The sequence below is a fragment of the Nannobrachium achirus genome (assembly GCF_963921795.1).
Source record: "Nannobrachium achirus genome assembly, chromosome: 11".
Classification (NCBI taxonomy): domain Eukaryota; kingdom Metazoa; phylum Chordata; class Actinopteri; order Myctophiformes; family Myctophidae; genus Nannobrachium; species Nannobrachium achirus.
The window spans coordinates 8331566-8345676 of record NC_137820.1 but is presented as its reverse complement, the minus strand read 5'-3'; the positions used below and the strand labels follow the sequence as shown (position 1 = coordinate 8345676).

General features: G+C 42.3%; 1 protein-coding gene across 1 annotated transcript in view; it reads left to right on the top strand.

The window, feature by feature from the left end:
• The window catches only part of LOC308293703 (uncharacterized protein), a gene marked incomplete at both ends in the record, with an annotated part of 75864 nt that overhangs the window by 24751 nt on the left and 37002 nt on the right, over positions 1–14111 (top strand). Inside the window, 7 exons of the mRNA XM_080736299.1 lie at positions 113–271; positions 1719–1781; positions 7966–8111; positions 8979–9169; positions 12418–12448; positions 13593–13804; positions 13953–14053. Coding sequence (XP_080592425.1) covers positions 113–271; positions 1719–1781; positions 7966–8111; positions 8979–9169; positions 12418–12448; positions 13593–13804; positions 13953–14053 — 903 coding nt within the window. The remainder of the gene's footprint in view (positions 1–112; positions 272–1718; positions 1782–7965; positions 8112–8978; positions 9170–12417; positions 12449–13592; positions 13805–13952; positions 14054–14111) is intronic.

Here is a 14111-nt window from a genome sequence, read left to right as displayed (position 1 = left end):
ACCCTGCGGGCCACATTAACTGAAGGTGGGGGCCGCATGTGGCCCCCGGGCCGCCAGTTGCCCATGTATGCTGTGCATGTATGTTAGTAAGCAGGTTGTCCTCTCTCTTCAGTCTGCTGGAGGAGCGCGTGGAGATGGCCCGCATGGCGGAGGACGTGGCACGGCACACGGCTGAGATGGCCATCAGACAGATGGCGGACGCAGGCTCCATCAAGCTCTCCCTCGGGAGCCAGGACCTGTTGGAGGAGGAGCCTGAGGAAGACGCAAAAGAGTAAACACTCTTTTTGATTGGTTAATTGAAGACTTATTAAAATATATATATTTTTTATTGTTAACAAAATTCTATGGCATCATGTATGTGTGTGCTGTACTACAGTATATCGTCGTTGTCGGGTGTAAACCTTGTATGTCCAAAACCGTTCGTTTTGCATTTATCCTTTTAAAAATGATTCATACTCTGCTGTTTTCACTACTTTTGTGTGACGGCCTTGTATGGTGAAGCAGGGCTTTACTTTGCGATAACATGTACACATTTGAAACTTGGAGATACGAGGTTTCCGCCCGACAACGACGATATATGGCTTGTCTATTGTGTCACTGTCACATATGAAGCACCACATCAGAAAAATTACAAGAAATTGAACAAAAGCATGATAATATAAAGTAAAGAAAAATGCTGCAGCCAAAAAGATGAAAACATAAATGACCAAACAGCACTATTTTGATTGAAAGGTCCCGGTCCAATCAAAGAGGTGGGGGAACATGTTCCCCCACAGATAGAGACACACGGGCGCCTACAAATTCACGCCCCCTATTGTGACAGCGACCCCACTTCGGGTAAGGAAGAACGGTGCACTGGAGCTGCCAATGCAATCCCAATGAGAGGCATCATGAAATATCATAATTTCAGTGGTTGACTACTGAGGCCATAGCGATTTTTTTTGTGTTCTAATAAAGTGTCCCATGAGTTTAATTTTGCCTTTTTAAAGTGGCATATCTGTCATCTTGATACACTACCTACCTACAATATACTTTAATATACTTCATCTGTGAGTCAAAAGTGCTAGCATTGGAAATCTTAAGTTTAGGTGGTCGCATGGTACACACGTCATGGACGCATCCCTTGAGGTTTTCAATACCCAGATACGCTTGTCTCTCATAATTAGGCTGTTTATTTTTTGGAAAATGGTCGCATCTCGCTTCTTCCAAACGGAGTCTTGCAGGTTATTTTTTGGATTAATACTAACCTGGAGAATTCACTCTGTAGTTGAAAAAGTCGGGATCTTCAAAGTCGGCGCTCATAAACGCACAGCAGTAAAGACAGTGATGTCACTGAAAAGCGACAGGTTCTGTGTCTGCCGTTTCTCCTCTTCTCTGTTAACATTATGGGTAACCCATTCAAGTGGCAAATTAAACGTGACACACATCATGTATTTAGCAATCAAGAAGATATTTTGTCAGGGTCAGGCCATACATTTGAAAACAATTTTTATTTAAATCAATATAGTCTTCAGTTCGTGTAGGATTCTTTTAATATTAGGCTAACCACAAGTTGAATTGCAAAGACTTTCTATGGGCTGGCTTGCAGTTCACCGTTCTCCCTTACCCGAAGTGGGGCTGTTGTCACAATTGGAGGCGTGAATTTGTAGGCGCCCGTGTGTCTCCATTAAGCACTGTGCGTGTGTCTAACAGAGGTGTGTTGTATTGTGTGCATGCAGGTTGCTGGAGATTCCACAGGATGAGTTGAGTGAAGCAGATTCCAGGCACAGTAAAACCACAGAGTAAGAACATAAAGCATGCTGCTCTCCTGTTCTATTCATTCTCTGTAGGGCATTCACCAATAGTGATTTTTAGTATTCCAATTATTCCACCTCAAAGTATTCGAATAGTCGAATATTCAAAGTAAGCAAGAGGCGAACATTGTGAAAATAGCCGATCTACATGCTCACAACGCCTCGCAGCGAGGCGTTGTGAGCATGTAGATCTGCTATTTTCACAATATTTATCTGTGGAACGAGTCACATTAAATGTAATACCTACAATTCCAAGTGCTTGTCAGGGTGGGGATCCCCAGTTCAAATATGTTTATTTTGGGGGTCACGGCCTAAAAAGGTTTGAGAAGCCCTGGTATAGAGCATTAACAAATTCATCCACCAGGGGCATTGACAACTCATTCTTATGACTTCCTATCTAGCCAAGCTTTATAAACTATATATTTTTTAAAGAGAAAACAATAAAAAAAGAAAAATAAGCGAATATTCGACTTCAGTGAACAAGGTCGAATAGTGACTTTGATATTCGAATATTTGGTGAATGCCCTAATTCTCTGTGTATGTTTATCTGTGTATTATATTTATGTATGTATTAGTGAGGGTTGAGCAATGCCAGTGTGGTTCTCAAAGTGGGGTCCAGGGACCCTCAGGTTTCTTAGAGTGGGTTCCAAATAGACCCTTACAATGTCTGTAACTGTAACTGTCTTACTCTGAGAGTGTACACATGGAACCAAGTGGACCCTATTTGGGTCCATTCAGTTCCCTTTGTACACTCTCTTTAGAGTAGTGATGGCTGAGTGGTTAGTGTCCATACCTAGGACTCCGGAGGCCCCAGAGGTCGCAGGTACGATTCCCTGCTCCAGCTATCACTGCTCCCCCCCTCGCGCTCCTTGTGGGGCTGCACTGGGTTCAGCTGGGTTAAGATGAAAAAAAGCAGCTGGGTTGGGCTGCGATATCTGAATTTCCCTCGTGGGAGGAGTAGGTAACTATCTATCTACTCTCAGTTTGGGGGTTTGAGAACCACTGGTCAATGCCAATCGCTCCACTAGACCAGGGTTTCCCAAAGTGGGTGCCGCTGCACCCTATGGTTCCGTAATGCCAGTCCAGGGGTGCCTCAGAATACTTTGATAATATATGGAATTCATCAATATAACTTCATCAATATCACTTCACTATGCTTAGCAAAACAGTCCTGATTTGCAATGTACTTGATGAGTTATTTTTCCATCTACGGCCAACTCTCTCTTCACCAAAAATAGCACATCTACAAGCTCACGAAGCGCCACAAAGCGCCACAACGTGAGCGTTGTGTGCTTGTAGATCGGCTATTTTTGGTGAACCTTCCCCCCAGGAATATGGATGCTGGGGTTCAAGTGGTTACTATTACCGATGTCTCTGGTTCACATTGACACATTTCCTGCATGTCATGCATGTCCTCTCTTCTTTTTTAGTTTTTTACTCTCAAAAAAGCATCTGCAAAGTAGTGCATTTGACACTACATTGCAGTGCGCATCATGGGGTGATCACTGCTTGCCTCCTGTGAATTGTTTTATATACATTTTTTTTTTTTTTTTTTTTTTGTTGCTGAGTGAGGTCAGCAGACAAAGTGACATGAGTGAGATGAAAAAAACCTGAGTGAAATGTGCCAATGTCAACCAGAGACATCGGTATTTCCAGTCAGTTCTGATGGAAGCGGATATTTCTCTGTGACATAGCCTATACCGTATCTCAGGTGGAAAGATGTGCATGTTTATGTAGCGTAATACGATGTAAAATAATGTACAGTGTAATTCAGGGGTGTGTGTGTGTGTGTGTGTGTGTGATAGGGCATTCACCAAATATTAGAATATTCGAATATCAAAGTCACTATTCAACGTTGTTCACCGAAGTCGAATATTCGTTGTTGTTTTTTTTTCTTTATATATATATATGTTTATAAAGCTTGGCTAGATAGGAAGTCATAACAATGAGTTGTCAATGGATCTCAAATCCTTTTAGGCCATGACCCCCAAAATAAACATATTTTAACTGGGGACCCCCACCCTGACAAGCACTTGGAATTGTAGGTATTACGTTTAATGTGACTCGGTTCCGCAGATAAATATTGTGAAAATAGCAGATCTACATGCTCACGACGCATGTTCGCCTCTTGCTTACTTGTTGACAGTTATTTGACAGTTTGGCCAGTCCTGTCGAATATTCGACTATTCGAATACTTTGAGGTCGAATATTTCGAATACTTTGAGGTCGAATAATTCGAATACTAAAAATCACTATTCGTGAATGCCCTAGTGTGTGAGTGTGTGTGTGTGTGTGCGTGCGTGCGTGCGTGCGTGCGTGCGTGTGTTTGCCCGCGTGTGTGCATGCGTGCGTGCGAGAGAATGAGAGAGGGATAGGAGAGCGATAGGGAGAGTGTGTGCGGTCAGGTATTGATCACCTGTCTTGTCATGTGTGTGTTTTAACACAATATTCATCTTGTAGCTGACGGTCTGTCGTGTCCCTCCCCCGTCCCACGGGGTCTCGTTATGTGACAGCGCCACACGGTTGTGTCTCAAGCATCGTTTTAACCACCATAGCAACCCACATCGCTTCCCTTGGCAACGGGCGGTCCCCCTCTCAACGGTCTCCCCTAGTAACCCAAAGCACGCCTCCTCCTCCTCCTCCTTGCTTGTTTGAGGCAGCAAACGATGGGCCCACGCTGTTGTCAAAGTGGCATAATATGACAATGTTTTTTCTTTTTCGTTGAATTTGCGCGTGGCAGATTTCCTCACTCTCGTAGCCTTTTGCCAAGGATGCTCAGGCCTACCTAATGCAGTCACTATTGACCGGTGAAAGTGAGTATAGTTATTTGTGCGTTTTTTTGGTTTGAGTAGATAATGTGGATCTATTATATCAGGCCGAAGGTTTCTGTATGATCATCTTTCATGTTTGTTTTAATTGGTAAATACGATACAATTGGCCGGATGGGAGTAGCTTCTCTGTTAGGCTACAGGTGGCAAACCCGCTGCTGCATGCAGATTTAGGCTACACACCTTCTGCAATTATAGCATGGATGGTGTGGAGTGGTTAATGGCGCTTGATTTCTCTAGCATAACATACCAATAAAATGTGTGAGGGTTTGCTTATGTGATTCTAAACCTGTGGGCAGCTGTGAGGACATTGCAAATGGGCCCCCAACACTTTGACAAAACATTAAGATTGTAATGATAATTAGCCGGGGAGCCACAGGCCCAAAATTTTAGAGGACCTGTGATATCATAACATACTTTATATTTTTGTTTTTTCAATTAATTTGGTCAATAAGGTACACAGAATGAGAGGCCTGCTCTGCCGGAAACAATGCGAAAAAAAAAGTCCCATCAACGTCACTATATAGGAAAAGAATACAAAAATAAATCTGCTTTGGGGTCAAACTAGTGGTTCTTCATGTTTCTGAATCCATTGCAAGCATTTGTTTTGCATGATTTCAGACCCACAAAACAGTGAAAAGTGATGGATTCAGAATCATGAAGAACCCATAGTTTGACCCCTCACATGCTACTTAAAGCAGATTTATTTTTTGTATTCGTTTCCTGCATAGTGAAGTCGATGGGACAGTAATACAAATGGCCATAACCTTTTTTCGCAATGTTTCCGGCAGAGCAGGCCTCTCATTCTGTGTACCTTAACACAACGGAAGCCAAGGTTTCTAACATTTCTAGCTGTTACTGGTGCCACCATTCACTTACGCTTTATTTTGAAGTGCCTCGGAAGCTTCGTGCGTGTGCATGTGGGTGTCCATTGACGATTGAGGAAGATAATCCCTTTGTTTACAAAAGCTCGCGAAACTATAATCCAAAACGGGGCCGACCATCGCGGTAAAGTGTCGCCGTGAAAACAATCAGATCTCTGCTTCCCTGGCGCTTTTTTCAGCTTTTTTCAAGATAAAGCCCTTCTTATGTTTCAAAGTAGAATGTAAAGCAATAAACTGCCTCGCATTTTCTTCCCCTGTCTCCCTGCCTGCAGCTGGGGGGTGACGTAATGGACTCAGGTCATTCAAAGGGCAGCCACAGCCTGTACAGTTAACTCTTTGTTGTCTCGTCTCTCAACGAGATTGGCAGGGGGACACCTAGGGGCCATAACTCGTCCCTGAACGAGTTTGGCTCCCAAGTTGTTAACACATACAGTGCCTATCCCGAACATGTTCGGCTTTATTTCAATCCAATACAATTTTTTTTTAAATTATTTTACTTACCCTGAGCTGCTTGTAGAGCCGTGGGTGGTCCTGGCTCGTCCTGCGCTAGCCAGCGAGCCATTTTACATGGTCCGACGATATATTCCATTAAAAATGGTTTAAAATACATTTTTGAGCCCCCCAATGTTCACCGAATGTTCAGCGCCGCTTCCGGAACGTAGTCCAGTGTGCCTATCCTGAACACGTTCGGCTTTTTTAATGAAATTAATAAAATGATCCGAGGCCATCTGGGCCTGGGCCTAAATTTTCAATCCAGTGGCCGAGATCCGGCCTCCCCCCGGCCGGCCGTTAGCGAGTAACGTCGCCGCGAATCGCCGCCGAATCCAATGAAAACCACATCTTTGAAGGTCTATATCTCTGGATTGTGTTTTTAGGGAGGCGGCGCGAGGTTTATTTACGGCGAAATCGCAGAAAAATGATCTTTAAAATGAGAAAATGCTAATAGCTATTCTGTAGCCATTTTCATCCGGGACCTTTCCATGACGTGCACGAACATGAGCACGCGCCTCACTGCAACGTGAGTCCCCGGATGCTAATGCGCTCGCCTATGGGACAAACCCTGGCATTCTTTGGTGCCCTCTAGGGGCTGGCACTGGAAGCGTTAATGACCAAATGAATAGAAAAAAAACAAAATAAAAAGTATGTCATGGCGTCACGGCCACAGGTAAAACCCTATTCTTTGAGCTTTTGGCCCTGTGGCTCCCCGACTAAATACATTAATATTGAAACGTAGATATTGTTAAACACACAAATAAGCAGCCGAACGGCTGTTGTGTTCAGTGTGGGCCGCGTTCAAGACTTTCGTTCAAGACTTTCCAGTGGGCCCTGTCTGTTGGCTTTGCATTTGAGCGTGTATACGTTGCTCACTGCATTTGAATTCATTCTAGAAAGAATACCTGTACCTGTATGTTTAAATGACATGCTAAATGTTGAAGATATGGAAGCATCATTTGTGCAAGGCGCAACACATTTCAACATGTGCTTTACAAAAAACGAGCATTAAAGGAGATATAGTCAACTTTTTCATTGTAGGGCCGACACTTTGTTTACAACCTAGTCTATAGACTAGGATGTAAACAAAGTGTCAGTCTGACAATGGCCAAAATGATTATTTTATCATTATTCTATGCTTTTTGTGGTCATTTTTGAATAGAAACACATAGGAAGCTTATTTTTTTATAAAATATTTTAGAAACATTCGCTGCGTGCGTGCGTGCGTGCGTGCGTGCGTGTGTTTGCCCGCGTGTGTGCATGCGTGCGTTGAAAACCATTAGTTGAAAACCATTGTGTCAGACAGTTCTGGACATACAGTAACGGACAGTTACACACACACAAAATGCACAGAAGTAAATTCATACAGACATTCATAGAGAGACGTTACCAAAGAATTAGTTGATCTACAACAGGTGTGGGCAACTTTGATGATGGCGAGGGCCACTATATTTCCACCTTCCCTCCAGAGGGCCACATTGCATATTGCTACGTCCTACGTACTTTGTCATTCTAGTATCTCATACAAAAGAAGCAAAAATAGCAGATCTACAAGCTCAAAACGCATCGCAGATGGAATCCTGAATTTTTTTTTTTTTTTTTTAATTGGAATCCTGAAATGTAACATTTTGATTTAATTTCAAACGCATTTAGTTATATACTCATGTTAACTTTATGAACCTAAATACAAATACATTGGACATAAAAGAAGACATTTTAATACTACTATACTAGTCATTAAGCTACTAATATAGACTGACAGAATTAAAGCAGGCCATGTTTGGAATTATAACTGCTGAAATCAATAATATCACAATATCAGTATACTGGTATTAACCTGCGGGCCGCATTAAGTGGAGATGGGGGCCGCATGTGGCCCCCCGGGCCGCCAGTTGCCCATGTATGATCTACAAACTTGATCTTCGCCTTCTTCGGCCCACCGTCCAACTGTTCTGTTCTGTCCTGCAGCAACGAGGAGTGCTGTGAGGAGGAGGAGGAGGAGACAGCGGCGGCTGCAGAGACCGACCCGCCGTCTGCAGGCTCCGGACCCGTAGCTTCTGTATTGGCCGAACCCACAGCGTCCAGCGGAACCTCAGAACCATCTACAGAACGAGGTAGAGAGAGAGCACTGCATCCACAATGGTACTCTTTAAAGAGGTGGTGCCATGATGTTTCCCCCCTCTAAAACATGATTATCAGGTATTATGATTATACTAGGAGGAAGATTTTTTCCTAAAAAGTATACAGAAAGAGTTAAAATTGCGTTTTTATGTGGCCACACCCCCAGTTCATTAAGTATGCATGGATGTCATGGTGGGTGGTGACCTGTCATGGTGGGTGGTAGCCTAGCCACACCCCACAGTGTTGGGTGAATGGTAATTAGGGGAGGAGTTGATTCTGTGATGTAATCGTATCTGTGTTTTTTAACTGACACTTTTGACCACAAGGTGCCAGCCTCCAAGAGAAAACAAACAAATACTAAGAGAATACATAATTGCTCATAAAAACCACACCAGGGGGTCTAATGAAGTACTTTCAACCTCCTAGACACATGAAAAACAGAAAAAGTACAAAACTATGGCACCACCTCTTTAAATGCAATTTTATTAGGTTCAACCCACACTAGGCTACAGAATCAATTCTGTTCAGAGAAAACCTAATTTTTGTGACATTTGACATTCAGAACCCCCCTCAACAATACCAAAACACAAGCAAAAACAAAACCACTACAAAACTAAAACACTAAAACCAAAAAATAAAGAAAACTTACCGTGCTAAACAAATAGCTAGATGAATCAATGAATCAATCAGAAAAATAATGAATTAAGTGCAAGTGTGTGCAAGTGAGAAGCAAGTACACCCCCTGCCCCCCTGTATAAAATCGCCTATGTTGAACAGGTTATTGTGTGGGTGAAATATGCTCTCTCTCCCCTTCGTCTCTCCCATCCCTCGGTCTTTCTCCCCCTCTGATGTCTCTGAAGAAAACGCAGATCACCAGGAGGAGAAGGAGGTGGTGGCGGCAGAGCCACAGACAGCCTCCCGGCCCTCTGAACCCACCAGGAGCTGTGACCACCAGGCCCCAGAGGCAGCAGCAGAGCCAGCAGGCCCTGGAGCAGCCATAGCAAGCGTCCACACAGCGGAGACAAGGACAGAGGCTGACCCTGAGCCAGTGGTAACCCAGCAGCCGCAGAAAGCACAGGAGGCCACGGCAGCTGACACTGCTGCTGCTGCTGCTGCTGCCATAGCTGACACTTCTGCTGCTGCTGCTGCCACAGCTGACACTGCTGCTGCTGCTAAAGTAAGCTCTTTACTCAGCAAGTTCAACCAATGTTCATGGACCCAGTGGCGTCAGTTCAGAAAAAAGCTAAGGTATGGCAACATGACTGGTGTCTTGCACGCGCGCGAAGACACCAGTCATGTTGCCATACCTTAGCAACAGGCATGATACATTTATTTAAGAACTACATTCAATTTTGGCTAAACTTGGCATGTTAGTAATCGTGCCACAATTAACAATAATGAATTGCACCTGTGCAGCTGACCTGCGGAACCTGGGAATATACCATTTTGTCAAGATGGGGGAAAATACAAGTGTGAAGAATATAATTCTAATACCTTGTTAAAGTGATTTTATTTTGTTAAACTTTGCATTTGTAGTTATTTTACTGTAATTAAGTGTGCCTGCCATGCAATGCAATGGCAAAACACTTATTGTAATCCGCCATACTTAAGTCAGTAAGTCATGTTCTGGCAAATTTCGGCGCGTAATAACTGCCGCACGATTTACACCACCCCCGCAATATATACATCAAAACATGCGGCTCGGCCGGGAATGGGGTGCTATTACTTTTCTTTCCGATCCGCGTTACCATGGCGACGTAATTCGCAAAAAACGACGCCAAAAAACCCCATTCACTTAGAATGGGGGAAATTTCGGCACGTAATAACTGCCGCACGATTTACGCCACCCCCGCAATATACACATCAAAATGTGCGGCTCGGCCGGGAATGGTGTGCTATTACTTTTCTTTCCGATCCGCGATACGATTGCGATGTAATTCGCAAAAAACGACGCCCAAAAACCCCATTGACTTAGAATGGGGGACTCCGAAAAAAAAACAGAAACTTTGGCGCCACATAACTCTGCCATACTTTTGCCTAGCAACGTGATTTAAACTTTAAAATGCACACACAACTTTGGTCTTTTTCCGGCCAATAGGGATGAGCTGTAATTGATTAAGCCCCGCCCCCTCTGTAACAGGAAGTGTCCTTCGCCAAACAGTAAGTGCCTCTATAACTCATGAACCGTTTGTCGTACAGACCCGCGGCTGGTGTCATAATTCTTTTTTTTCTCAAAATTTTTTTCTCAAATTTTTTTTTCTCAAATTTTTTTTTTCTCAAATTTTTTTTTCTCAAATTTTTTTTTCTCAAAAAATTTTTTTTCTCAAATTTTTTTTTTCTCAATTTTTTTTCTCAAAAATTTTTTTTTTCTCAAAAAATTTTTTTTCTCAAAAAATTTTTTTTTCTCAAATTTTTTTTTCTAAAATTTTTTTTCTCAAAAATTTTTTTTTTCTCAAATTTTTTTTTCTCAATTTTTTTTTTCTCACAATTTTTTTTCTCAAAAAACTTTTTTTTTCTCACAAAACAATTTTTTTCTCACAAAACAATTTTTTCTCAAAAAAACAGTCGTTAAAGTGCGACCCGTGATAACGGCCAAAAATGCGCCAAAACGCCACTAATTAGTCGAAATGGCTGTGGGTGGTGTCATATGAAGAACCATAATGTTAAAGCTTATGCAAAAAATGCTAATGTTAAAAAATGTAACGCTAATGCTAACACCAACCGCTACACAAGGTTGCACAGACTTAGCGAGCTGCAGGCACACTTAAAATTTCTTGGAAATTTTCTTTTCTAGTTTAACAACATAATAACCAGCACAGATAGACAAAGAGACATTCATGGATTTATATTTAAAAGTTACTTTTATTTCCCCCCCTGGACCCAGGGTATGGCAGCTGCATACCCCTGCCATACCCAATTGACGCCCTATGGACCGCTAGCAGTGGTGGAAAAATACTAAATACTATGTTACAAGTAAAAGTCCGGAATTCAAAATTTACGTTGGCAAAAGCACAAAAGTATTGGTATCAAAATGTACTTAAAGGGCCACTTCACCTCTGGGACAACCAGATCTTATTTTATTGTTGTTTGGGACACGATCAACACAAGAGTTATTTTTTGTGTTCAATCTGTGTTTTTAGATATTTTAGTATTTCAGCATGACTAGTGATGCATTTTGCATCATCAGTGATGCGTTTTGCATCATATGATGCAAAACGCATCACTAGTACATACTGAAATACTAAAATAACTCAAAAAACAGATTGAACACAAAAAATAACTCAGGATTGTGTTGATCGTGTCCCAAACGACAATAAAATAAGATCGGGTTGTCCCAGAGGTGAAGTGGCCCTTTAAAGTAGGCTACCAAACGTAGAAAGCTCATTGTGCAGAATGTCCCATTTCACACATTTTCTAATGTATAAAACGTATAAAATCTTTAGAAAATTGCAGTGTGACACATTGTGTGCTTGTACAGTAGATCGTCTATTTTCAAATGGCCAAAATTTAAACAGGGCTGAAATTGTTATTGTATGTTTTGTTATAATAATCAAAATCTACAAAGTAACTAGTAACTAAAGTTTTCTAATAATTGTAGTGGAGTAAAAGTACAATATTTGCCTCTGAGATGTAGTGGAGTAGGAGTAAAAGTATTGAACATTTGAAATACGGTACTCCAGTAAAGTAAAAACAAATCTCAGAATTGTACTTTATGTAATTAGTTACATTACACCACTGACGCATAATCATTGCTGTCCGGTGGAAACCTCATACTGTATGTCACGATTCAAATTAAAATACTAGCATTTTGAGCTTTTTGCTCCTTTTGCGTGACTGAAATGTGGACATTGTGGAGGTTTCTGCCCCACAGCCACAATATGTTTAACAATCCTCAAAGACCACCACACAACAACATACAGTACTGTATTTAGTAGGGGTGTAACGATACATTTTAACAGCGATACGATACACATAACGATACATGGTTAACGATACGATACATGGACAAAAGTTTCCATACAATCAATTATTTGCATTGCAAAACGATTCGATACCGATTACAGTATTTTAAAAAGATACGATACGATACAAAGCCAAAACGGTACGATATTTTGCTTTTGCAAACGATATTGTAGATCATTGTAAATTAAAATCGATTTTTCGATTCAGTTACTATATCGTTACACCCCTAGTATTTAGTGTAATTTCTATTGGATTAAACATTAATTATTATTAATATTTAAAGTTAGAGTTCTGGTCTTGTAGTTCACCATCTGTTTGTTTGTTTGTTCTTTGTAGAGAGAGGAGCGTCCAGGAGAAGCCAGTTGTGGTATGTACTTACAAATACCAATAAGTGACCTTTACTGTGCTTCTACCTTTCTTTCTCCTTCTGTTTCTTTATTGACAAAAAACCTAATTAAAGGACAACTTTGTTTTTTTTACAACAAGGGTTCATTATTTTAGATTGTAATTAGAGAAAAGAAAAAGTGAGTGTTCAAATGTTTTCATTTGCTTATTGTTTTATCGCGTTTACCGTGCTAAAATGTGGGGCATGCGTACGCATGGGGGCATGCTTACAAGTGGCTAAATATGTCTTTTTAGACACAATAAGCCAGCAGTTTCTTTATTGCTATTTACAGTAACACTTCTAGCCCCCATAAGTCACATCCAACCATGAAAGGTTGCGTTGTATCTTGGGAATGGGCTTATTCTGTGTAAAATGACATATTTAGCCACCCCCAACCACTGAAATAAGAATCTCTAAAACAATAGAAAGAAGATATGAAATAATTTGAACACTCATCTTTTATATTCTTTAATTACAATCTAAAATATGAAACCTTGTTGTAAAAAAAACTAAAGTTGTCCTTTAAATGTTCCTTTTGCCCCATTAGTACGTTTGTCATGTGTCATGTCCCAGTTAAAATATGATTAGTTTGGGGGTCGTGGCCTGAAAAGGTCGAGGGTCACTGATCTAGAGTCTAGACCAGTGGGTAATTTTCATCTCAAGGATTCCCAAAATCCTAAAATATTTGACCGCAGACCCCCATTTGAAGAGATGTCTGCCTGTCTGTCTGACTGACTGACAACCAGTCTGTTCCCAGCCATTCTTAAATAAGTAGTTCACCCCCAAAATGACTTTTTTTCTATCGATTACTCACCCCTTGGAGACTTAACCCTGGGGGGGACCCTAACCCTAACCCTAACCCTCAATGATATTTGTTTTGTTTTTGTCGCATTCCTAAGACAATAATTTGAGGAGACTCATTAAATCCGGATGGAGACCCATATGCATTTGGGTCTCCATCCGGAATCAATGGGGGTAAATTAATTATAATCAAATTATTGGCTAAGACAAAAACAAAAAAAATATTATCTATAATAATAGTAATCGATAGAAAAAAAGTTATTTGGGGAGTGAACTACTCCTTTCACCAGTCTCACTCTGTCCCCATGTCTTCCCCCGCATATAGCCCTCGCCAGCTGTGATACGCTTAAGAGCTGCCTGATGCGCATCCCGCACGCCTCCGACTGCGTGGGCAACATAAGCGCCTTCTTCAAGGAGAACGGGATCACGGCTCCCAAGATCCGCTCCATGCCCGCGCAGCTCTCCGACGTCACCAAGCGCTTGCCCTCCCTGCCGCCCGAGCTCCGCGCCGAGCTCGCCAACATCCGCCTCACCCAGGTCCCGCGCAGCATCGCTCAGTCGCTCACCGGCCTTCTCTCCTACGCTTCCGCCTCGGCCTCTGGAGGAGGAGCCTCTCCGAGCCCCTCGTCGTCCTCCTCCTCCTCTTCCTCCTCTGCCTCCTCTGCCTCCTCTTCCCCTCCCGAAGGAGCGTCTGCGAGCGCCCCCGGCCTTTCGTCCTCCCCCTCCTCCGCCTCCCCTTCCCAAGGAGCGGCTGCCGTCGGCTCCAGGCAGCTCCTGGGCGTCTCGGTGCCCTCCCTGTTGTCCGGCCTCTCCTCCATCCCCCAGAAGCTCTCGCAGATCCCCA